The sequence below is a fragment of the Bombus bifarius genome, unplaced genomic scaffold (assembly GCF_011952205.1).
Source record: "Bombus bifarius isolate JDL3187 unplaced genomic scaffold, Bbif_JDL3187 scf7180000008023, whole genome shotgun sequence".
Taxonomy (NCBI): domain Eukaryota; kingdom Metazoa; phylum Arthropoda; class Insecta; order Hymenoptera; family Apidae; genus Bombus; species Bombus bifarius.
The window spans coordinates 867,770-892,503 of record NW_022884396.1 but is presented as its reverse complement, the minus strand read 5'-3'; the positions used below and the strand labels follow the sequence as shown (position 1 = coordinate 892,503).

The 24,734-nt window shown below is 35.8% G+C and overlaps 2 protein-coding genes across 9 annotated transcripts in view; both read right to left on the bottom strand.

The window, feature by feature from the left end:
* The window catches only part of LOC117207159 (spectrin beta chain), a 39,636-nt gene extending 20,194 nt beyond the window's left edge, over window positions 1–19,442 (bottom strand). For 7 of the 8 annotated variants that reach the window (XM_033447093.1, XM_033447098.1, XM_033447096.1 and 4 more), the window contains exon 1: window positions 19,295–19,442. The gene's annotated coding sequence lies outside the window, so the exon portion shown is untranslated. Of the gene's footprint in view, window positions 1–13,005; window positions 13,026–19,294 lie in introns of those variants that run through there. The other variant, XM_033447094.1, reaches the window with a different exon arrangement.
* Window positions 19,443–20,767: 1,325 nt separating this feature from the next.
* Window positions 20,768–24,581, bottom strand: LOC117207174 (vam6/Vps39-like protein). Its single transcript, XM_033447120.1, has 11 exons — window positions 24,357–24,581; window positions 23,974–24,147; window positions 23,655–23,910; window positions 23,347–23,579; window positions 23,015–23,259; window positions 22,508–22,936; window positions 22,115–22,432; window positions 21,630–22,056; window positions 21,455–21,562; window positions 21,025–21,349; window positions 20,768–20,943 (listed from the first exon to the last, which is right to left on the bottom strand). The coding sequence occupies exons 1-11, from the start codon at window positions 24,424–24,426 to the stop codon at window positions 20,880–20,882; spliced, it is 2,649 nt and encodes an 882-aa protein (XP_033303011.1). The 5' UTR covers window positions 24,427–24,581; the 3' UTR covers window positions 20,768–20,879.
* Window positions 24,582–24,734: the final 153 nt, after the last annotated feature.

The window sequence follows — 24,734 nt, the reverse complement described above, 5'->3', positions numbered from 1 at the left end:
AATTGAATACTTTAATGTTCAAATACTTTTTGTAGCCACTGTACATGAACATACATCTATAAATCGTACATTATGTATCAATGACGTTTGGTTGTACCGGTGACAACGTTAATGATGTTTGGTCATCACGATGTTATTAAACGTGCTAAATTCAATACTTCAATACTTAATTCAATACTTCAACGTTCAAATACTTTTCGTAGCCACTGTACATTCACGCACATCTATAAATCATACATTATGTATCGGTGACGTTTGGCTCTACTGGTGACAACGTTAATGATGTTTGGTCATCACGATTGATTATTAAACGAGCTAAATTCAATTCGTTAGAGTCGCTGAGCAAAAATACTTGATACGAAACATGTTAAACATTTTGTCCACTTTTCTACACAAAAGACCATCCGAGAACTTCCAGCTAAAATAACTCTGCATATATACGTACATACGTAATTAGCATATTTGGTCGACGTAACGATGAGTTGCTATCAACAACCTAGCCAACGACAATTTGTTTCAATTGCGGATTACGGTATCAGGAAGGAACGAATTCGCGGATACGAAGAACGGGACGAGCGGTTTATTCATTCGTCTGTGGCCGGCTTCGTACGCCATTGGTGCATATTTCGCACGTGTGACATCATTCGCGTGATGTAATCGCACGTCGAGCGACTCCCACACGATCTCAGGACGTAAAGCAACGAGTTGTTCACGGTACACGTCTGGAAATAAGCGGTACGTGCACTTGACAATATACGATCGTACGTTGCTTTCCTTCCATTTGATCGCGATAAACCCGTTCTTTGCAATCATCGTACAAAGTCTCTGATGTAACGATCCAATATAATTTTTCAGTCTAATAACGCCACGTAATCTGATAAATGCCTAGTTCCTCGAGTTTTCGTGATAATGATACGTCAGTCAGCCTTGCATTTTTCTTGCGACTTTATACAAACAATCGTACACGTAGCTAAAAGACGATTCATTACACCTTTCTTCGTATTATATTTACTCTTTAAAAATCTACAAACTGTTGACCAGTTATACAGGTAGTATAAAAAGTCTTATTTTATATGATGTAACGACCAAAAATAACTTTTCGGTCCAATAACGTGGCGCAGCGTATCTGATAAACATTGCGCTGCTCGTCGAGAACAAAAATACCTCGTTTCTCTACTCTTCTTGCGACTGCATAGAATCGTTGCAGGAAATTATAACAGTCTAGTAGCTTTTTTCGAAAAATTATCTCGCGACGTATCGTCGTCAACCTTAAAATAAAACTAACAGATAAGACAGTATTTACGCATTTCTGTAGTTTTAAGCGCGCAATTTCAATTCCAACGACTATATCTGTCGACCAGGAGGAAGAATAAAGAACACCTCGGCAAACTGAAAGAATTTGAGGGAAATTGCGCGAACAGTCGATGGAATTCTTATCATCGCGCTTCGCTCGCAGCAATCGAAAGCCTCGATTATGTAATTTCAATCAACGATACGCTATAAAAGTTTGTTTGCTCGATCGACAGGATGAAATCATGCGCGCAATTATGTTTTATTCATTCTCGGATTGACGTTGCTCTGTAAAAGGACTCGCGTCTCAAACGCGTGCTTTACCATTTCCATCAGAATCGGCGAACGTCGAACATCCAATTACCGTGCAGTCTCGTTGAATTTTAAATTTTTATAATTAACTTTTCCGAATGAATTACTTTCTCATCGAACGATGAGTATGGTTGTTCGAAAAGAAGTCACATAGATACGAATCTTGCAGTAAACGTATGCTTCCAGTAGTCGACCGTTTCGTAGAAATAATCGATGTGCGTGTTATTTGATTTTTTTCGTTAATAAAAATTGAAAAATAAAGAGGATGATTCCTGTGTACGCATAGAATAGACATTTACGTCTCCTTCTTTCTCTTTTTGAACATAACTTTCGGTACCAAAAACTTTATTTGCAAAAGACAGTGCTGCTTCAAAATGTTTAACATAAAAAAATGTACATAACAAATGTACATAAAAAATTACTAGGAGCGTTGGAAAACCTACGTGAATCGCTGTACATAAACCTCGCGTATATCGTTTCACCGTTTCATTCTTAATATATGTTAAACGATAGCGATTCGTCTTTTACACGATTCCAGCTTATCTGCAGCCTTATCAACAATATCTGCAAGCGTTTATCCGCAATTAATAGGTTCACCGTTTCTCATTGAAGAATATGCACGGTTACGCTGCTGCAGAATCTTTATTTGCCGTTCCAGGAATAACTTCTACGGTATATTATTCCGTACACATCTAGAATTAGTCACGCGTTCGTGGCATCGAAAAGTTGCACTTTCGTTCGCCTCCGCTAATCTCAAAGGTGTTTTAATTACAGTACGATATACGTACCGCTCGTAAAATGTCCAGATACTTTGATCGATTTCCAGCGACTGTAACTGAATTTGACCAAGATTACACACGAAACACGTAAGAGACAAACCCGTGCAAATAAGATTGCTTCGCGATTGTTATCTCGGCGGAGATTGCGTGAATCGTACTCTGGAAATAGTACACACGTGCTCAATGCGCCTTACAACGCCAAGTAGAAAACGCAGAGTCTCTTTAGAAATTCAGATTCCTCTGGTTCTTTGTAAGGAGAATCGTACTTGCATACGAGTAGCGATGAAAAGAAGAGAAGATAATTACGCTAAGTTGTGCAGAGAATGTTGCACGAAACGAGTTGCACGCTCCAAGTACGTAGTTGAGAACGATACGTAGCTGCGTGATGGTGGAGCTGTAGGTGTGGAATAATTGGATTTATTCGAGTTTTCTGGGGATTATTTTTAAATGGATTAAAAGAATGCAGAATAGGCGAAGGGTTTAGATGTACTTTTTATAATATTCTTGTTAGTAGAGTAGCTTAACTGCATTTCGTAATTTTCATGGTAATCGTTATCGTAAGAATTTATCGTAAGAAAAAGAAAGTTGTTATCATCTAAAACTACAATTAGAATGTACTTGTCGAAATAATCGGATAATCGAATATTCCTATCTAAAGTGTCGATACTTCGAGAATCACGTGAAAATATTATCCTCGAAAATCATCGTTTCTTCGTTCTACAGTCGAACCTTTCTTTCTAGAACATTTCTCCTTTCTAACATTTATTCTAACTTTTTCGATTCGTCTACGAAACACCTAAACCTCTAATCTCGATCTATTTTTCCAAGATAAGATATTCCAATTTCGCAGACATCCTCGGAAATCGTTATTTTTTCGTCGCTTCTTTTGTGAAAATTTATCAAGTTCTCGCATATCGCGTACACCTATAAAAGTTGTTGTTCGAACACAGTTCCGGGTTTTCGTACGATCGTCCAGCTTCGATTCCATCCGCAGGATATACCGGATGCTAAATTTCGTACTAAGTTAAATTCGCCTGATCTACAGGGCTCGTGCTCTTGATCCACGTCCTTCAAAGTTCCCTCGATTCCAACAAGTGCACGGCGACTAATATATCACGACCTTACGACGTATTCGCGCGGGTAGCCGTGCAAAAACTCAAGGAAAACCACGGTAAGTGGATACGGGCGTCGTTCTTTCACGGTGACATTTCGTTGCCGAGCGCGGAACGGAGTTTCAGCCAAGTGAGAGAACGCCTTAAGACCACATGGATATCTCTTGACACTTTGACTGCCACACCGAAATCAAACGTTTCGCTGAGGACGCCACGAGGGTATTTTTATTATTCAGAGCATATAATGGCAAAATAATAATAAATTGACGATGTAAGACAACATTCTTCTCCAATGGACAGTTTATCTTATTGGTGGTCACGGGTGACCACCGTGGCGCTTTGGTAACAGTCGATAGCGACATATTATAAGAAGGCTTCGTTTATTTCAACAAACCATTCGCATTCGTTGTTTCGTCGTAAGCAAAACGCGCAGAATATATCGTTGAAACGTGTAGAAGATATTGGTAAACGGTACTTGCTCGTTCTATATATAATAGTAAGGTATGTTCACACTTCTAAGTTCAATTATACGATTATAAAGCAGCATTTACGATTATTTTTTAAGCTGTGTTCATAATAATATTCGTAGATTACCCCTGAAAGATATGGATGTAAACACAATGCACCTTAGATGCAAGATTTGTTCTCTTTTTTTTTTATCGATGTTCTAATAAAAATTGTTCAATTGTTCAATGGGGCACTTTTTATTTCAAAGTATCTTCTATTTATCGGTTATATTGAAAATGTCCTAACTGTCAATTTTCATTCAATTTTTACAATTGTAAGAAGGTCAAGCGCTCCGGTCACCAACGACCACCGTGGCATCACCGTGGAGAAACCGTGGCCGGTCATACATGACCAACGTGACAGTCAAAGTGTTAACGAAGAAAAATTTTGTTTCGAGTAGACACGTGAGTTAGCCAGAAAGAAGAAAAATTGCCTGGTTCTGTTCCTGCACGCGTTGCTTAACCTTTGATTCGTAAGAGTAGGACTCAACGGGGTCACGGATGCCTCAGGATATATCCGTACTTTCGAATTTCAACCGCCTACGTGAACTACGCTCGTCTAATCGTGATCTCTGCTTCGTCTTTTTCAACTTTGATACGCGATTGTTCCTCTCGAATCTACCCTTCCCCGATATCGCACTTTCGTACGCGGTTCTAACGACGAGAGTTGCGTACTTTAAATTACATTTGCATCGATAATTTAAAAATTCTCTGAAAAATTCAAATTATCCACACGATTGGAAGATGATTTTATTTTATCTTGTGATTTTCATAGCATTCCTTTTTTTTTTTTTTTTTTTTTTGCTATTGTTACGTCGCGTAACACTCTACCTAGCCGAGGCCACACACCGCGGGCAATATGGCAACCAGATGTCTTCGGATACTCGCAACGTATCCTCCATAGTTTCAAGTACCTTCCATAAATCTCACAGATTTCCTAGAAAAGCTCCTTCAAACCAAACAAACGTCTGTTTCCGAAGAATTTCCAAAGACTATTGTCTACCACGGCTTAACTAGGGAAAGTTAGTTTTTCTAACGTACGATGCAACTTTCCTCCTACTAACCACTTTCTCTCGAGGGCGGTTAAGACCCTTCGTTTAACCAATTAACAACGAAGCCTATTTCCCTCACTCTCTTAACTAACATCGGCACCAACAAATCCGATGGTCCCGTGCGCTAGACACACCCATCCTTAGCTTTCCTCCGAGACAGCATCGTCTCCCAAGACAGCACTGATTTTGCATCCTTCGAACGGTCAACATCCTTTAACCGGATATATACACACCCGTAGATCAGTCACTCACTCATCTCGTACATACGCACCAGCGCAACTGCCTTCGTTATAAGTTGTTGGAATAAACGGTGAAATATAACTTACTCTGCTGTGTCATATTCATTTAACCACCTCTGTTATCTTAACCGAAACAGGGGAACGACTACTTCGCGGCGTCGATTCACCGAATCGTAGCGAGAATTTACGCCTCTCGCTGACGCGTTTTCCTCGCGACCGCGTCTCTCCGCGAACGGTCGTAACAGCTATCCAATATTCTCCGAAATGTACGATTATCCTTTGAATGGAATGTAGTAACAGTGACACGAACATTTAATTATATTGTATTCAGTTTAGATCGAGTGTAAAGGGAAGATGATAATTATTTTGAAGAATATAAGAAAGGCGAAAATGTTCGGACATATCTAAATTAATGTTTCGTCGATGGCTAAAAAAATTGTACTTATTTGACGCTGATCTATTATATTTCTTTTTTAATAAAATCGTCCCAAGCTATGTTCCTTGTGCTTCGCTAACCGCACGATTATATCAGAAAAGTAATTCGAACGTGGAATGAATGAATCATCCGAGCAATGCCATTTAAAGAACATTTACTAGACACGTAACGCATCCAGCTAGTCAAATCGTAGAATAGAAGTTATCGCGTTTCCAGTGCAATATTTAGATCAACGCTTTCCAATATAAATATAAACGTTATACTGTTACTTTCGCTGTCTCGATCGAAATAAATATATATAAATCGCTATTTCTTTGGACGTTGAAAGAAACCTTGAGCTCCATTATCACCAAACGTCAAATACTGAGTCACTTCGTAAATGCCAGGGCGATTTTTTAAATAGACTGATCGATCTCCGCGAGGATATCGACAAATGAATCCGTACAGGAAGATCGCTGTTCCCCAATGACATGTAGTTTATCATAGTAAAACACAAAATCTCATTTCCCGTGACAATAACAGAACGCCGTTTAATGGAACGAAATTTTAGTCAACGCCCCATTAACTGACCTTTTGCTGATCGAGTTCACTTATCTGAACGTGAGCTTCTATTATGCGAAAAATCATAAGTAGCAGAGGAAATTGACGAACTCCACCATCTTACGAACTCCAATTATACAAACCGTTCCACTGTGATTTAACAAACGAAATGAAGCTTCTCTGTCTATCTGGTTTACGACATTTTCGATAAACTTTCCTGGATCGGTTTGAACGAAAGAATAAAAATCCTACGTCGACCCTGTCAAAAGAATCTTCCGACACGAAAATACATACATCTTCGATCGTTCGCTAAATTTAACGAAAATATTCCATTCGCTCGATACTTACAAAATTTTCCATATAGTATTTTCAAGTCAGCCGATATATTTTGCACGAGCAATCCGACAAAAAGAATCGACATTGCTCGTCGACCCAATTTACCGATCGTTTGAACGGACCGAAGACCGAAGGAGCAGAACAAAGTAAAGCGAGAATGATGAATGAAATTCTTTTAGTGTCTGACAGACACTTACGGTAAATTAAGAGCAATTATGCGAGCACCGGTATACTTTAATGAGCGTTGCCAGAAAGCAGAGGAGAAGCAAACCAACGGGGCAAGGGTATAAAGATTAGCTCTCTGCCTCGACGGCTAACAGTGGGCGGGGTGAAGTGAATCACAAAAGTGAATGACACGATCATCGAGGAAGGTTAATTTTACTCGCTCTAGTGTAGGATTGACTCGTGCAAGAACTTCAGTACCGGGAAGAATTCCATATTTTTTATTCGAGTTTGATCGCTTGTAACGTTCATTAACTCTTCGCATCTAATTCCTAGCTCTCTGTAATCTATCCAACTATATTCATGATGCTTCAAGTATTCAAATATATACGCAGATGATGGAGCAAGTAACTTCTAAGTGACACAGGATGTCATGGAAAATTAATAGCTGCAATACCGTTGCTTGCAAGGTGATTTGGAAAAAAAAGTTCTTGCGTACACAAATGTTAAATGATTACACCTATTACGTAGCTAGCTTGTGATAATCATAGGCTGAAACCGTAGTTCGCGTAACCGTTTACATTCTAAAAAGAAGCACGAGAATGATAAAAGAGCGAGGTAGAAAATGCGATTATATTGAGAAATGTTATGATCTTCGCTTGTAGATTCTGCTCTTAAATTTTCCTTTCTTTTTTATTTTTTTTTTTTTTTTTTGGTACTTGTTAACATTTTCTTATTTATTGCTCACGTGTATTATTAATACCACTGTGTTACTCCGAGTTATATCTATTTACGGAAATAAATTGTTTTACGCTAAGAGAGCGATACGCGCTATTTAAAAAGAAATTATAAAATTACTCGACACGTACGTTCTTTCGTTAGAAGAAACCCGCGGTAGGTTGACTTCTTGATAAATCAATACTTCCAACGGAAGAACCATTCTTCTACTTCTCATCTCTCTTACTTATAGACGTCGATTTACTGCGTCTTCGCATCGTCGTCTTTTTCTCTTGCTCTATTTTAATTAATTTTGCTCTAAAATTAATTGTCCAACAAATTTACGAAAAAAAATTTTATAGATAATTGACGGTTGAAGCAAGGGAAGTTAAAAGTTGAAGATTTCGTCGTCGCGAGAGACATTGGAATCGTCGAGATGTCTAACGAATTGTTTCTTCGTTATTCCCATAGAAGAAATTAAATAGACGCTTTTCGGACGATCTTTTAAATTTTAATCGATCGGCCAAAGCATCGAGATAATATTACATAATAGCGTATTTAACATGAACTAACGTAATCGATCAAACAAGGCGACCAGCTAGTTATAAAAAAGGGAGTAGGCAAAGTCCAACTACAATCAAGGAAACTAGGACCGTCCCAGTTACGACTAGTCGTGGAAACATAACTGAAAGAAACGGTACCGCAAGACAACAAGCTCTTTGTCCTTCGACGTGAGAGCGCCAGGCTTCCGTTTCCACCGTCAACCTCTAAAATCCTACAATTCGCATACTTACTCCCTTTATACGCATTTCTTCGCAGCTCAACGCTTGTCTGACAAAAGTGTGGCTTGAAAAATCTGCTATGCCCTTCCGTTTAGTGACGACCTTCGTCTTCATTTTCATTCCGATCGTAGCTTTGTACCGTTAAAATATTTGCTTCCGAGAGAAATACGACGATCCGTGGAACACATTCGTCTGACTTTGAAATATCCTTTAGCACATGATACATCTGATACAAACATTCGTTGCCAAAGGATTCGACAGTCTCAAATACACGGAACTCCTTGTTAAGCTTCCTCGATGTAAGCAACCACCGGCAATCGTCGTCTTCTTTGTCTTTTTCTAAAGAATCTCATCAGCACCGAGTTTTCACCTTCACCTTGACTGGGAAGAAAAAGCTCCACGACCTTCTGCCCGGTCAAAGAGACTCTCGCAACCGCTTGTAAATTCGTTTGCTAGAGGAAGTGGATGATTAATATAGCGGTCGTAACACAGTTGTCAGCCGATCGAACAAAAAGAGGCTCCTCCAGACACTTTAACAATTTCGCGAAGGAGTCTCCTTCTTTTTTTTAACTCTGACGCGGCCGCATTCCTATAATTTGTGCAATTAGAAACATTCGTATTTCTCTTACTTCTTATATTACTCTGAAATCTTTAATGAGTAACGTAATGATATAATTGCGTGGACTTAGTTCAGATTTAGAAAAAAATAAGCTAAAGGAAACAGTACATTCGACGCTACTGACGCGTATAACACATCGACTCAATTATTTTAGACTTGCATTCTAAATAACACTGCCGAGGCAATTTTTGCGTTTCGACAGGAAGACTAAGAGTAAGACTAAGAGCAAATAAGCGGTACGTTGACATAAATATTATTAGTTGAAACAAAGATCTTTCGAACGAAGAGAAACGCGGGATGAGACGTAGAGAAATCTCATTCATAACGAGACACGTTTCAAAAGTTCTCAGTGATGTCAGAAAAATTATAAGTAATAACTCAGCAGTATTTCTAGAAGTTACCTTGGAACGTAATTGTCTCGTTAGTCACGAAAGGATTACAGGTACGTAGCTTTGTCGTAGTAAAAAATAAAAGATCGTTTTCAAGAATTTACTTAACATAAAGAAAAGCTACTTATACGTAGTAAATATCTTTCTATTGAAAAAAAGAAAAGATATATTCCCGCTTCGTACTACGTCAGATCGAGTAAACAAATGGAAAAAAAAGGTCGATTCGTTTTGAACCTCGTAAACGTATCCCACTTAACACCGTATTGTTCGTTTCGTAATATTCGCCGAGTTTATAATCGGTTCTCTGTTCGTAATAATAGATACACACTCGAGGCACATCCACCAGGTGCGTACCTGTCTGGGTACACCATTCGATATCGTGCACAAAAGAGCACGATATAGACCCAAACGCCGCAACGCTGAAGGTAAGATGAACTTACCACTCGCCACGAACACAGCCAGGCTATTGATTTTCCAGCGGAGTCACCGTGGCGCCAATGTTTACGATATATATTATATACCGGGTGTTCCATCGTGAATAACCGTTTGTAACATTCTCGAGTCTATCGCGAAGTTTGATTACTTAATTTCTATATTTTCACATCGAGAAGAATTCGTAGAGTGCTAAGACGTTTCGCGTGAAACCAAAACGAGAAATCATGCGTACGAGTAAGATCTTTTTCGTATTTTCACAAGATCTACAGATATCTTTCAACGTTAGAAAAATATAATTGGATGGAAGAAGACCGAAAGACTATATAAAATCATCGTATTTGTTATGGCTTTCACGTATTAATTAACCAAATGCAAGTATTCTCTTAATTTTTATTTTAATAACACTCTCATATGACTACGAATTAGTAGCGTCACGAGAATGAGAAATGGAATGAAGTTTTAATTAATTCTTCCTCTTTAGTCTCTTTAACTGCGACGCGAGCGAATACGGTGCATCGTTATCGACGCAAAAATCTCCTTTAGCGAGTCCTACCTCGAGTAGAGCAGGATAGAATAACAAAAATTTCCAGCTCAAGCATCTTTCAAAATCATAGGACGCGGCAAGATCGTCCAAAATTGTAACAAAGAGCAACTCGCTCTGATATATTCAAGAATTAATTTTAATCTGACACTTTCTCGCGAGTCTATCGATGACGGTAATCTTTCTAATCTTCCTAAGTGGAAAAAGGAAAGCTCGATTACAAAGACCGCATAGACATTGCCAGAGGCACTAGCTTCTAACTCGTATTTGCAACATATCTACGATTCTAATCGATTCTAATCGATCAGTTGATTAGCTCAAGAGTGTGATCGATGGTCACTCTGTAGATGAAAGTTCGGCAATACTTAAATGTCAGACGAAAATAGCCGTAGCATAATTGGAAAGTACGAGATGAAATGAGAAACGGTTAGGGACTTTGATCGACCATTTTTTGCATAACCACACGGTACATTTAGTATGTATATCCTGCTTGTACCTGCGTACAACTATCCCAGAGAGGTACTACCCGGCAAGTACTACTACGATACACTCGAGAGAACGTAAAGGACTTGGTTATTATTTTGAACCGCGTCAACTTGGCTCGAAATAATACCACTTCCTTTAGCCGGTTCAAAGGCAATAACAGGATATCTCGACGACTTTCAACCTTTCCCATTTCACGACACGTACGAACTAATTACATACATAAAATTCTGCGGTACATCGAAAAGTACATTATATTTGGTCGAAGACGAAGCGTTCACACCGGACAGCTACCGTTGTTTTTATTCGAGCCGCTTACTCGCCGAATTGGTAAACACCGAAAAACGAAAAGTAGAGAAAATCGACGATACGGCTGATTATCGGTATCTCGTGCATCCCACCGATTTCGATGATTTTTTAACACCCTGTAGAAATCGACATTTCGAACAACTCTTCCCCATACGTATAACCACCGCTCGGCCATAGTTTCCCAGACATAGACAAAACTGTCGATACCACTACAGTGAACTCTGCCTGTATAATTACGAGTCCGTGACAGCGTTTGCCCTGGTATTAGTTGGCCGCCGTCTGGCAAAACGACATTTAACCCAAACCTACTTAAACTACAAACAAAAGATACAGATTAGGTACGGGTTAGATATTATTTTATCCGGCTGCTAATATTAGCGCACACGCTGTCACGGCCGTACGTACAATTATATACGCAGTTCTATATTCTGTACTACGCGTAGAATTCAGTGTGACGGTAGCGATAGTATATCGCGAGTATCAGTCATATGTATACAAACAAGTTGTTCAGAATCGCATCGCCGACAACATGTATAATAATCATGGAAACCGGTAAGGTGAATGAAACATTGATAATTATCAAAGTATATAAGACAGGCGTTAGTGAAGCGCTTTGGCATTAAAGTTTTTCGAGTCACGACCTCTGTGGAATTAATCTCTGTGCTTCTGGATTATTTGCCACGCGATTACCCAGTAAGTGGGATAACCGAGGTATAACGAATACAGAGGGACAATGAACGATGAAAATCGAGGTGGCTGGGGGGCGACCTGATTTCCACTGTCCCCGGCTGCAGCGGAGGCCGTCAACAATGCGACTTTATTCGACTCGGAAGAGGGGTCCATTGGTTAATGAGGTTAAGAGCGAGACTAGACGATGCGATCAGTCGAATACAGAGTAGACCAAGTATAGTAGCCTCCGTATTATAGTAAGGTTGTAAAATCGATACCCGGTGTTTGAGCAAAAAAAAATTAGCTTCGCTATTCGAAGCGTTCGAATTATCTTCGATCAAATCGTATTTTCCTATCGTTGAATAATTTCTTAAATTCGAGGCAAATGTCCTCGGCAATTTCCTAAATTTCAGGATTAATCGTAGTGGTAAGGATTTCATTTTCGCTCGGATTTTTTCAAAATATTAAAACTATTCTTCGTTCGGTTGAAATTAAAGTAAGATCGAAATACATTGATATTCGAGGAGCCTGAGAAAAAACGGACCGCAACTTTTGCCATGTTCGATTCGTATCGAAAAGAACAGAGCGCTATAATAGGCCTGGGTATGACAGCATCGTTTAACACTCCAATTCGCAACTTCATTATATCATAGTAACTGTTCGTACTCGACCACGAGATATTTCAACGTGCAGAGTTAATATTCGTAAAAATTGGAGGTCTCTGGTTTGCGTATATTTAAATGTACGAGCATACGTGTATTAAACGTATCTATGCTTCGATTTATCCAATCCTTGAGCTTGAAACTTCGATATGCTGAAAATGGGAAAATGGTGAAAATATTCACATCCGTGGTCTGTTTTCGTTCCTTTTTTGGCTACCGAATTGCGTGCCACAGAATCCAATATTGGACCAGTGAAACTATTTTCAGCGATCCGGAACTCCGATACCTAAACTGGGTGAATCGAATAGCGAGAAAGGTCGTGTTAATTAATTCGTCCTAGATTCTATCAAATCATTAATGCAAGTAAATATTCAAAGATATTTCTCATAAAAATGAATTAATAAGTAAAAACTGTTACCTTGTACATTGTCGTGACTGTACAGAATAAAAATTACTTCAATAAACATTACTCGGTACGAGGATCGAATAACTTTCGTGTACAGATGTTTCTTCAACTCGCAAAATTGCTTGCGAAATTATTAGATAAGAGTCTTTGTTGCCTCCCATATAACTCAAAGTGTTCGATTACTCGTGCCAGCATCTATTTATTTCAACTCATGTATCAAATATTTGACCTCGCCCCTAACAATTTCACCCCAGTAATTTCACATCGGATCTTCGAGTTGCGTTTAACGATTCGCGTGGATCAGACGACGAGCCCGATACAAAATATGTCCACGTGCATGGTATGTTCCGGTGGGCCCGATTATCGTCGCGCTCGCATCTGAAATTCCTTGGCAGCTGGCGTGTTTTCCTATTTATCGAGGATGACTCGGCGTGCAGCATGGAAAGGTCAAAAACCTGCAACTTGTAGGGATTCAGAAAAGCAGATTCGATCCTCGCGCCCGTCTGCGTACAAGCAAGCTCGTGGAGATCAATAAATACAGTTATACCGACTGTTCCGTGCAAACGATCTCATAGTAAAAATAAACATCTTCGCTCTATGATGCGCTATTTACAAAAACGCTTCAGCTACTCGGTACCCTTAACTACTTCTATTATATTCTTAGACGTGGTGAAATTTTCGAGTTGTTGCTGTCAGAAATTATTTATTCTAAAATTAATTTAACAACCCGTTCCCATACTCGTGGCCGGCCACGTATTTTCGGCGGATGAGAAAATAAATCGAACGGTGCACGAAGGCCGAAAAAATGCCTCGATTAAGGCTATGGAAGCTGGTGCATAGAGCACGACTAGTAGTCCACCGCTGTGGACGAAACTACGTCACGTCCGCATTTACGTTAATCCGCTGTCGGCCGACTTGGTTACCTCCGTCATTTACTTGAACGCCATTTGCTACAACGCATCGTTTACCACTTAAAACCGCGGCCGAAAATTTGCACGTCGAACTCAAGGCGATCGCTTTCGGCTAGCAAACGTTAGAAAGCGAAATTCATCGAACTCGAGAAACTTGAGAAACTAGAGAGAACGTCGAATGCGTTTGTATCGGATAGCTTAAAAATAATTTTCTAATTAGGAGCATACGTGCAATAGATTGCAGAAGTTTCGTTGAGTAGGAAATATTTCAATAATATCGTAGTTAGGTCGATGTATAATATCGTAGTTAGGTCGATGATCGGTTGACTTGGTATAACTTGGAAATAGTTGAATTTAAGGAACAAGACAGTCAGCATGGATCGCGAGAGAAGATTCTTTCGAATTGTAAATAATTTAGACAAATAATATGAAAGCGCGTGTAATGCTAATTTCCCAACTTTGTTTTCTCTCGTGTCAAAAAGGCTAGATCCGTTCAAACGAGACTATAAATAGTTTAGCGGCGAAATTCGCCGATAAAAGAGTAGCTAATCAAAGGAAGAACAACTTTCGAAATAGATCGACGTCTTCGTTTAATTCTGTCCCCGCAAAATGAAAAATCCTCCCGCTTATAAATACACCGGGCGTGATTCATCGCTAGAACGATGCGACGAATCGAGAGAACAACGAAATAGAGAAAATATCGTAGGTTCGATGATATGTAGCTACTGTAGATAATAACAGCGCGCGATTCGAGAGGAAAAAGTGAAAATATCTTTTGTTCAATCTATATACTTTTACCTATCTACTATGTACAATCTATATACTAAATACTTTTGTTCAAAGTATCAATGTTTCCAGTTACAAAAACTTTCCCGTCGTTTTACACCAGTTTCAATTAAGAAATCGAACATCGGTTAATTAGCCGATCGCGCGATAAAAACTTCAACGCAGCTGGATCGGCGACGCATCTCGAGAACTAGTTTCTTTAGATAAGGAAAAAACAAAAGCAATAAGGGAGTGGGGACGTTATCGAGCACACAATTGCGTTAAAGATGCAGTTAATATTTGTTTATAATATTACATAATTTACATAATTTGCATAATTTAATTTTTACATAATTTAAATCTATATTGTACAATTATTTTTGCCACGATATTACGATATCGTTTATCGTAAGTTCCATACAAAAATATTATAGAAAGATAAATAAACATACATTAAATGATAAAAATGGCAATTAGCAAATTGTGAAAAAAATAAAAATAAAGGGATAAAAGTAAAAGATAAGAAGATTAATTTAAGATACAACGAAAAAAAACTACGAATATGTAACTACGTAAATAGAGAAGAAAGACGTGATTAATTTGTAGAATTATTTAATTAGAGATTCCGTGCCAATTTACGATCTACGAATCCTCATCGTGCGTTTAAAAAAAAAACGATTACGTTGTACGGTTTTACTTTTTCGAAAAAATGAATTCTATTTACTATTACAGTCAAGAAAATTTCGACATTCTGTTACAATACACAATGAAAATGTAAATCAACTGAATCCGCAAAGCATAAAAAGAGTGAATTTACGGCATTTTAAAAAGGGGAAAAGAAAAAATCAACAACGCAATTCTGTTGCTCGGATATTGCAGATGTTATCGAATTTAAATAAATTTCGTGCCCATTGCTGTTTTACGAGCTTTCTACGAAACCTATTCAAAGAAACGAACCGTGTAATTTAAGAATCACCTCAAGATAATAAGTACGCTTTAACGTTGATGAATAATACATGAAACAAAGGATTACAAAATATTTTATACCTTTTGCGCGCTATATGATTTCCCACTGACCTATAAGTAACATAATATAATACATATATGTAATGTAAATATCCACTCTGTGCCAGTAAGTGGCACAAGAAACTCGGGAATTTGGAATATTCCATTCACGAACTATCTCCATCTCGTCGTGTACAGTTAGTTTCCTGCGTGAGAAAATACGAATTGCATAACAGTGAAACGATCTTAAAATCTTAACTATAAATGAAACTAGATAATTAATCAGATAAGAGTTGGAGACGTAACACTGGAAACTCCTCAAAACTTACGAATTTATTTTAGTTTATGTTATTTTTATTAATAATAATGAAATCGAGTTCACGTATAATTTCACAATTTCTATTGCGAAACAGTAAAACATAAAAATTTAATTATGCTGCAGTTCGCCTTCAAAAACAATTCGATTTTCTGACAAAGATTTCTTAAGATTTTAGGTTCCTGATAAAATTTCTCCTCGGGAGAAAAAAAGAAAAAAATAAGCATTCTGAGCTTCCAGGGTCTCGAAATCCCAGAAAATGTGACAATTTCGCGAATCTAAAAATTCAGTTTCGATCCATCGTTAAATAACGATATGATCGTAATTATGCAAGGAATTAGGTAACGCGTCTATAGAAAGGTACACGCTGAAAGGAAGCTGGAAAATTGATGAGCGCGGTGCAATGTCCTTAGTACATGTATATGTATGTGCTCCCGCACTTATTAAATGTTACGCCGCAATATCGTTTCCCTATGGCGCATGATAAACGTATGGATACGCCAATCAGGGCAGAAAAGTTGAAAACGTCCCTTGGGTATTTTTAGAAGGAAGCAATGTAATCTGTCCTCCAGGAACACGACAATGTAACATGCCTATAGTATCTGCAAATATGTTTATCTTAGTATCTAAAAATAATATTTATATTTAAATTGACGATAAAAACGAATTTACGCTGTTTGTCTACAGCGAAGCAGTATAAATTTGGTCTAACTGAATTTGACAGAAATACAATTTTCCGAAGCAGTACCATTAAATTTGCGTCGTTTATTAATAGAATTCATATTCGACAATTAACCCGCTGCTTAAACTAGATCTATCTAGTCTTAACAAGTACATACTTTATACTCGGATATTAATGTTGTCAACATTGGTAATTTATAACTTGTAAAATTTCACTAATAATATCAATTCAATTGTGCAAGAATGTTCTAGTGTTGATCATAAATAACCATATTCACAAGTACATATATACTATACCGACTGATGACATCATACGCTAACATAATTTACATACAACTTCTTTGAAAATGCATCAATGTTCGCTTCTGAACCATCACATTTAAAAGACGTCCATTAAAACTAACGACTATACCATGAGTAAATACCAATGATCACAATGCAGCCTTTACACTCTAGGACCTTTTCCACTTTCTAAAAAGATTCCCTAAATTCTGTAGGGCATTGAACGAATGAAAACATGCTTAAGCAATTATGATTACCAATGATTATACAATGATTACCAAAGACTTTGTCAAGAGACCACTCTTGATGCAAGGTAAAAATTTTCTAAGAACCACTAGCAAAAAATGTTTACACTGCTTCAAACAATTACCGGATCACGTTACCAAGTACGGGAACTGTAGCAAATACCGGAAACGAGAGAATGCTGTATATATACACTATACTATACTATAATAATATAATATTATATATATAATATGTACATTATCTTTAATATATTTATAAAAATTTCTAATATATTTAGTCGTTAGACTGATTCATAAGAAGATAACCATAAATGGTGTATAGTATGTATGATCACTTAAGGATTTATTTCACAAAATTCTGTCAACAAAAAGTATCGAATTTTGTATAAATTTATTTATAATAATAAGATAAGTGTTTACCTCCGTGCAATTATATATCATTTGCGCAACGTAACGTTTTAACGCACGAGCATTGTTCCGGTTTGAATGAAACAGGCAGATGTCGCCGAAAACGTAATCCGGAAGAAGCGATCGGCACGACACTAATTTATTAATTTATGCCGAAGACGCGCACACGCCCAAGCCCGGCAACGGTGACGTAACTGTAAACACAACACTTACAGAGAACCAACAGCTATTACTAAATCAAAAATTAGATTTATCAAACAATTATTACTATTATTTCCACGTTACTAATATTTTATGTAATATATAATCTTTTGTAGATGTTAACTTATCATTTATAATTGTGAAACCGTTTTAACTAGAGGTTAAAAGTTTCGAGATATTCGATTCGAGATATGTATCGACTATGCCAGTCTCGAATGTCATAAACATAAAAACGGTATGTATAGATATATGCGGTTAGAATCGATATAATAATTTCCTAATATTTTGTGTGTAAAAATTTATTATAATATTTTACGAACGATTGGAAGGTTTTTGACAATGACTCAGCACCGAATTCGGTATCATGACGAAATCATTTATACCGAACGAACTGGCAATTTATAACACCGTCACCAATTAAATAACTATGCCGCGTGATTGGATCATTTTTATTAATGTTGGTACGAGTTCCGGGTAAATATAAATAAAAATTATTCACCGGTATCTATATCACAGGTATGGATATTTTTGAATTTTATACGTCTACACTTTTCGCACGCATGACATTTTCCAAAAGTTATTTTGAAACGAAGTATAAACACGATCGTCGTCAAATGTCCATTTTACTGTGTTATCAAGATAAAACAGCCCCGAATACGCACTTCTAAATGATTAGATTATCTTCGGTTAACTTTTCCAAGGAATTATTTTTCAACGTAGAATACAATGACGAACCATAAGAACTACAGAGCGTAAAATTTATTCGAACACGTATCTTTAAAATCTTGAATATTTCGCGTTACTCATTTGCAAAACACCGCGCGTATATTTTTTAGGTCAGCGATGAAAACGGCGTTCGATTTTATACGGCAAACAAGTAGTCTGATATTCCGGCGAACGATGGTACAATGCTTGACAGATTTTCAGTGGAGAGCAAAATTAGGTCACCGACAGATAGGGCGTCTTGACAGGTGAACAAAACCATTCAGGGGACACCATGTAGCGGAAATTAAAGAAGCTATAAATGCGAACCCGAAAGCACAATGATCTTACTTCAAAAGAAATAACGGGTATTCGTGGTATTAACAGAAATATTCGTCGTACAATCAAGCGAATTGTTCCTAGAACTACCATAATAATCCAAATGACCAACCCATCATTTTTCATAGAAATTTAGATTGATAATGATGCATTTTTAAGGGATTTTCTATGATTTGTTATAAGATACATAGATAATCTTACTTCTTCTTACATTATGTATCTTTCATTTTCATTTCTTTGATAAAAGTTTTGTATCTTAACTGCATACAGTTTTAGAGCTATACATAAAAGTAAGAAGATTACGAATGCTCTTACATCTGGGAGGTGAAACGAAATAGCTTATTTAATAGCACAGTGGGCACAGGTTCGTTATTACTAGAATCAATGCAGCACTTGACCGAAGAAATTGTAAAAAGTGAAGCGATTACGATAAATGACAAACGATCTCACGTACCATTGGAATATGAGTGTCGTTCGAGCGCTGTCAAAAGATACGTGTAACGAAATGGTGTGTAACGATTCAAAAGTAAGGAGAAATCGGGGAAGCTAAGGCGGCACACGCCATTTTTATCTGTAAAGTCCGAGCCGTCACGAGACAACCGATCGTAAAACTTGATCGCTTTCGTGTTTTCGAACTGAAACCAGAGGAAATGGTGTACATACCTTCTCGTGAGGATACCCTGCGACAACGTTTTATCCCAGTACTCGCATAAAAACCTGCCGATGTACACCAAAAACCACCGATAACGATCCACACAAATCCATCCACACACTCGACCGGCGCGCAACTGACTGAGCGCATACGGCGTCGACCTACGCCAGCGTAGCTAGTCCCAGTTCTCATCCACCAATAAGAAGCACGCGTAACATTATGAATGTCTGCAGCAAACCGATGTATAATTTTCGTAGGATGATATTTTTAACGATAAAGAAATGAAAATGAAAGGTACAATGTAACGGAAAAATAAAATTATCCATGTACTTTGTAACAAATCATGGAAAATGCCCCCAAAAATGTGCCATTTTGAATCTGTAGAATTTTTATGAAAAATTACGAATTATTCATTTGAATTATTCTGGTAGTTCTATGAACAATTGAAATGATTTTTTAAACATTCGTTTAATTATCGGCTAACAATGTTACATCGGAATGAATATTGTAAATCATTTTCAAAAATGCTAAAGATGTGCATTTTTTTTTTTTTTTTTTTTTTTTTTTATTAATATAAGTGTATTGATCATTTAGTTGTGGAATAAACAAATAATCGTTTTCCTTGTGCATTGTCTTCTTCTTATGTATTGTTTTTGGATAACATACATTTTATAACCAATAGAATACTTGTTAAATAATTGTCTTGGAAACAAATTTACTTCTTATAATTATGGAGTCTTTATAAAATTATGCGTTAGTAATTTACGAAATAAGAAAATATTCCTATTAAGTTTTATTAATGTAGTTACTTCATTATATATTTATATCGTTTAAAAATGTATGAATAGCAATTTTTTGTTTAATATCTATAATATGATTTTTTCGTGAGAGTAACTAAGAAAGTAAGTACATTTGACCTTTTATTGCACAAATTTATATGATTAAAACGTTTACAAGTGCACTTGTATCGGTACCGTACCTGCCTTGTAACAGCCGGCGTAGGAATACAAGATAGCTTATGACATCACTAGTCCCGTTTACCCATATTCTGGACCGGGCACGCCCCATCCTCTCCGTTACACATTATTACGAAAATTTATATGACAACCATTCAATTACGAGAGAAAATTTATTTTGAATGTTCAAGAAATATTAAATATAGCAGAAAGTTCTAAATAAAAGAGTAAAACATACATGTACAGTATAAATAATCGCATTCGTTCTTTCGTTACGTTTCATCATTCCCTAATTCAAAATTAATTATTGGAACATTTTTATTTGATATTTTTCAAACGTTTGAAATTGAAGAATTGAAAAATAATATTTCTTTAATTGTTTATAATTGTGTCTTGAAAATAACATGTATGTATATATAATGTAATTAAATTAATTTTTTGACATTTCTTCTTAAAGATAAAAATATTAAATGGTATTACAATAAAAAATAAATTTAAAAGCAGATCACAGCAAATATAAATAGAAAGGTAAATGGAAAATGTATACATTTATATACATATTATAAGCAGAAGGACGTCACAATGTACATTTTACATCACTTAATAATTAATATAAATACATTTTTTAACTAGATATAGCTTATGCCTTACGATCTTGACACGAATAATGTACAATATCGCCATTCGGATACCTCGCAAACGCACTGAAAAATAATTGATATAGTAACTTCTTTGTACGACAATCACAGTCAATATTATTCTATATATAGTATTTAAATACTGACCTCTGATTGCCGAATCTCTTTTTACATACTGGACATATATTGAATTCCGTCATAAGAACGCTCTGTGATTCATAATGCATACGCTGCTCTTGTACTTGCAAGAGTTCAGCGTAAAGTAATCCTTTTAATACTTGTATCCTTCTTGCAGTGTTTAATTTTTCCTGCAAACTGACTTCTAAAAAGTACCTGATTCTACCTATAGGAACTGTATCAGGCAGAAGCTCTAATGCCTTTAGTGGATTTATCTTTGATGCATGCTTCTCAAGCAGCTCAAGTGCCATTTCCAAATCAGGCTCTGCTGTTCTTTGCATTTCTGGGATACATCCTATAATGTGTTTCTTATAATATTTAATATATTATAAATATTATTATATTAACTATTAACTGTTATCTTAAAATGGACATAATATTGCACACGTCGAAATTTTACCTGTGATTAAAACTCCCTTATCGTCGGGTTTCAACAATTGTTGAATAAGCATTACATAGACTTCATCAGCTCCATCGGATTGTTTTTGTTTATCTACAATTTCTTGATCTAGAAATAAAAAAGTAATTGCGCGTTTTTGTAAATAGATAGTTTTAATGCTTCAGTTAACACATACTTTGATATCTAGTATATACGTTATAACAATACTCAGTTGCTTTTGCTATATCATTAAGAAGACTAATATATATTGAAATAGCTTGCTGATGACGTCCAAGTCTTCCAAGAATAATAGCACGCTCCTCGAACAAATTATCAAATGGAAAATGTACTAATATCGTTTCAGGAGTATAATGCGTAGATTTTTCTAAAAATTGTTGCAATTTTTGTCTTATATGTTGGGCTGTTTGTTTTTCGGCTGGTGTAGCATTTTCACTCATACACGCTAAACATTTTTCTTTGTATTGATGTATTAAAACATTATGGAACAAAGGATTAGTATCTTCCCAAACATGTACTACATATTCCAAATATGTTATCACTAAATCTTTGTGATGACATAGAAGATAATCCAATACCTTTGGTCTTGGTAATAGTTCAACTTGCTGGAATTATAAATATAATTTACAAAAGAATTGAAGAGCATTATATGATATGCATTACCTGCATATCTTCCATGAAAATTCGAAGTCCTTGTTCTGGATCTTCATTCAAAACCCAACCAGCAAACTTCAAAATTAAATCCATATGATCTTTACCAAGTTGCTGCAAATATTGTATCGTTCTTGCAGTGCCTTTTAGACTAGAATCATTCTCTTTTGCATGCTTTTCCAGAAGCTCCAATGCTTTTCTATGTTGTCCCTTGGTTTGATATAATATAATAAGTTCAGGATATTTTTGATGCATTAATAAAGTTTTTTCAGCTTCTGCTAAATGACAATGATTTAATCTGAGTAATGGTGCTACCAATGCATCAGTAGTCTGTAAAAACGTTTCATAAACACAAATTAACCGACATTAGACACTACTTATTATAAGCTAGAAATTCTAAATTACCTGTAGATAACATTTTAACAGAGTTGTGTCTATAATCTTTAATAATTGTTCTGTAGCTACTGCTGTCATATTCTTTTTTCCATTCACTACAGATTTTTCCTCATTGTTATCCTTATCCTTGGATTTTGCATTACCGCCCATTAACTTATATCTAACTTCAGTAAGAAAAATTATTAATGCACGTAGACCTTTTTCTAAATCATGGTCTTGGAGCTTAGGCAAAGTTGGATCACTGACTTCAGGATTACTGCTAGATGGTGTAACTAAATCAGGAAATAACATTATCACTTCATAAGGATCTGTTCCTATTTTTAAGAACTGATCCATTGCTTCTTGAAATCTTTTGTTACGAAACAGATGATGAGCATACAATGTTTGAATTTTATATATTTGTTTATGTTTTTCTTCTTCTGTTATATCGGATAAGCTCTAAAATAACAAAAAACTTTATTTTAAAATTTCATTAAATTAGAACAAAGCAAATAATTAAAGCTACTATTAACATACAGTTAATTTTATTGCTAACTGAAACTGAGTTTGCTCTAGTAATGTTCTAATTTGATGTGTTACATCAACTGCTCTCACACACCAAACATGACTAATTGATGCTACAAAAACTTTCCCTTGTTTGCATCTGTATATAAGCCTAGCTTTGTTTAGATCTTTTATTGTTTGAATATGCAGACAACCCTCTATAGTATATACTTCTAATCTGTCATGAACAATTCCAAGTAAATAAGGATCATCCCAAGCTAAAATAATTAAATTTTTATATTATTATACACAATTCAAGAAAGAGTTACATAAATGTTTTTAACACAATTATATATATTCTATACCTAATGCACTTGGTGTATCAGACCATTTTACTGGATTATGTTGAATCAGTTCTCCTCTGGTATCCATAACAAATGATTGAGAGTCTTTTCCTAGTACAAAGGAATTATCAGACAATTTTGTAACACTTGGTTCAGGAGATTTTCCAGTTGGAAATAATTCTTTGGTTTTTCCATTTAAATTCAAAGTTGTGTATGATAATCCACGAAAACCCAAAATTAATGTTTCACCACACCTTTGATAGAATTAAGATATTTTGTTATTCTATCAGAATACATAAATTATTTTGTATCTAACATAGAACACATACCAACATAATTCACGTGGAATATCTGGCACAGTTAATTCAAAACCATTAAATGTCTCAAATTTTTTTCCTCTTGAGTTATATAATTGTAGCTTACGTTTCACAGCAACACATAAGTGCACAACTGTTTGATTTTCACCATTTACAATTTGATTTGGTTTTATATCTAAAGCAAATAATGTGGCACCACGAGTCTTTTGTAATTGATAAAGTTGTTGAAAGTTTGGAGAGTTTAAATCATGAATACATACTATATTATCTACAAAAAGATACAATAAATTAAGTATACCATTTTTGATTAAAAAAATCAAAATAAAAATACCTGTTAAAATTATAAGCAAGTTATATTCTGGTACAACATCTATCTGAGTGATACGCTTTTTATTGAAGTTTTTACTATGACGTAACAATTCTAATTTGTGATTGTCATCTAATACAGATGGTACATTATACATAAGAAGATGACCCTCTCTTGTTCCAATCAGTAAATTGTCATCTGAAACACTTTGCTATTATTCACTACACTTGCATATAAATATAAAAAAATATTATAATTAAATATATATTCAAAATAAATAACAAGAAATACATTTTATAAAGATGCAATAAAAAATAATTTTATATCCAAAAAATGCTAAATATATTCACATAAAATTATATATTTAGGGTTAAAAATTTTTAGTTTTAAGGTTATATGGTTCCTACCGTACGCAGCCATAGATTCTATTTGAACAGAAATATTTAATATTAAGGTTTCTTCATAAGCGTCGTGCATTTTGACGTTTAAAAAGTAAACTTTTTTATTGCTAATTTCTTTACAAATCCAGAAATTAGAAAATTAATTTTTTAGCATTAGTAATCGATTACATATGTACAACTGACATTCGAATATGTTTGACAACTAACTCAGACTATGATCAGACAATATAGTACAAATCCTTTGATAAACAACGCAGATAGTAAAATTCTATGTATAGGTGCAACTAAATACAGAAAATATAGTAATAGCAGTTTGAGAGGAATAAAGCATTAGCAAGTTATAGAACATTAGTATTATATTATTTATTTTATCTATTACAATAG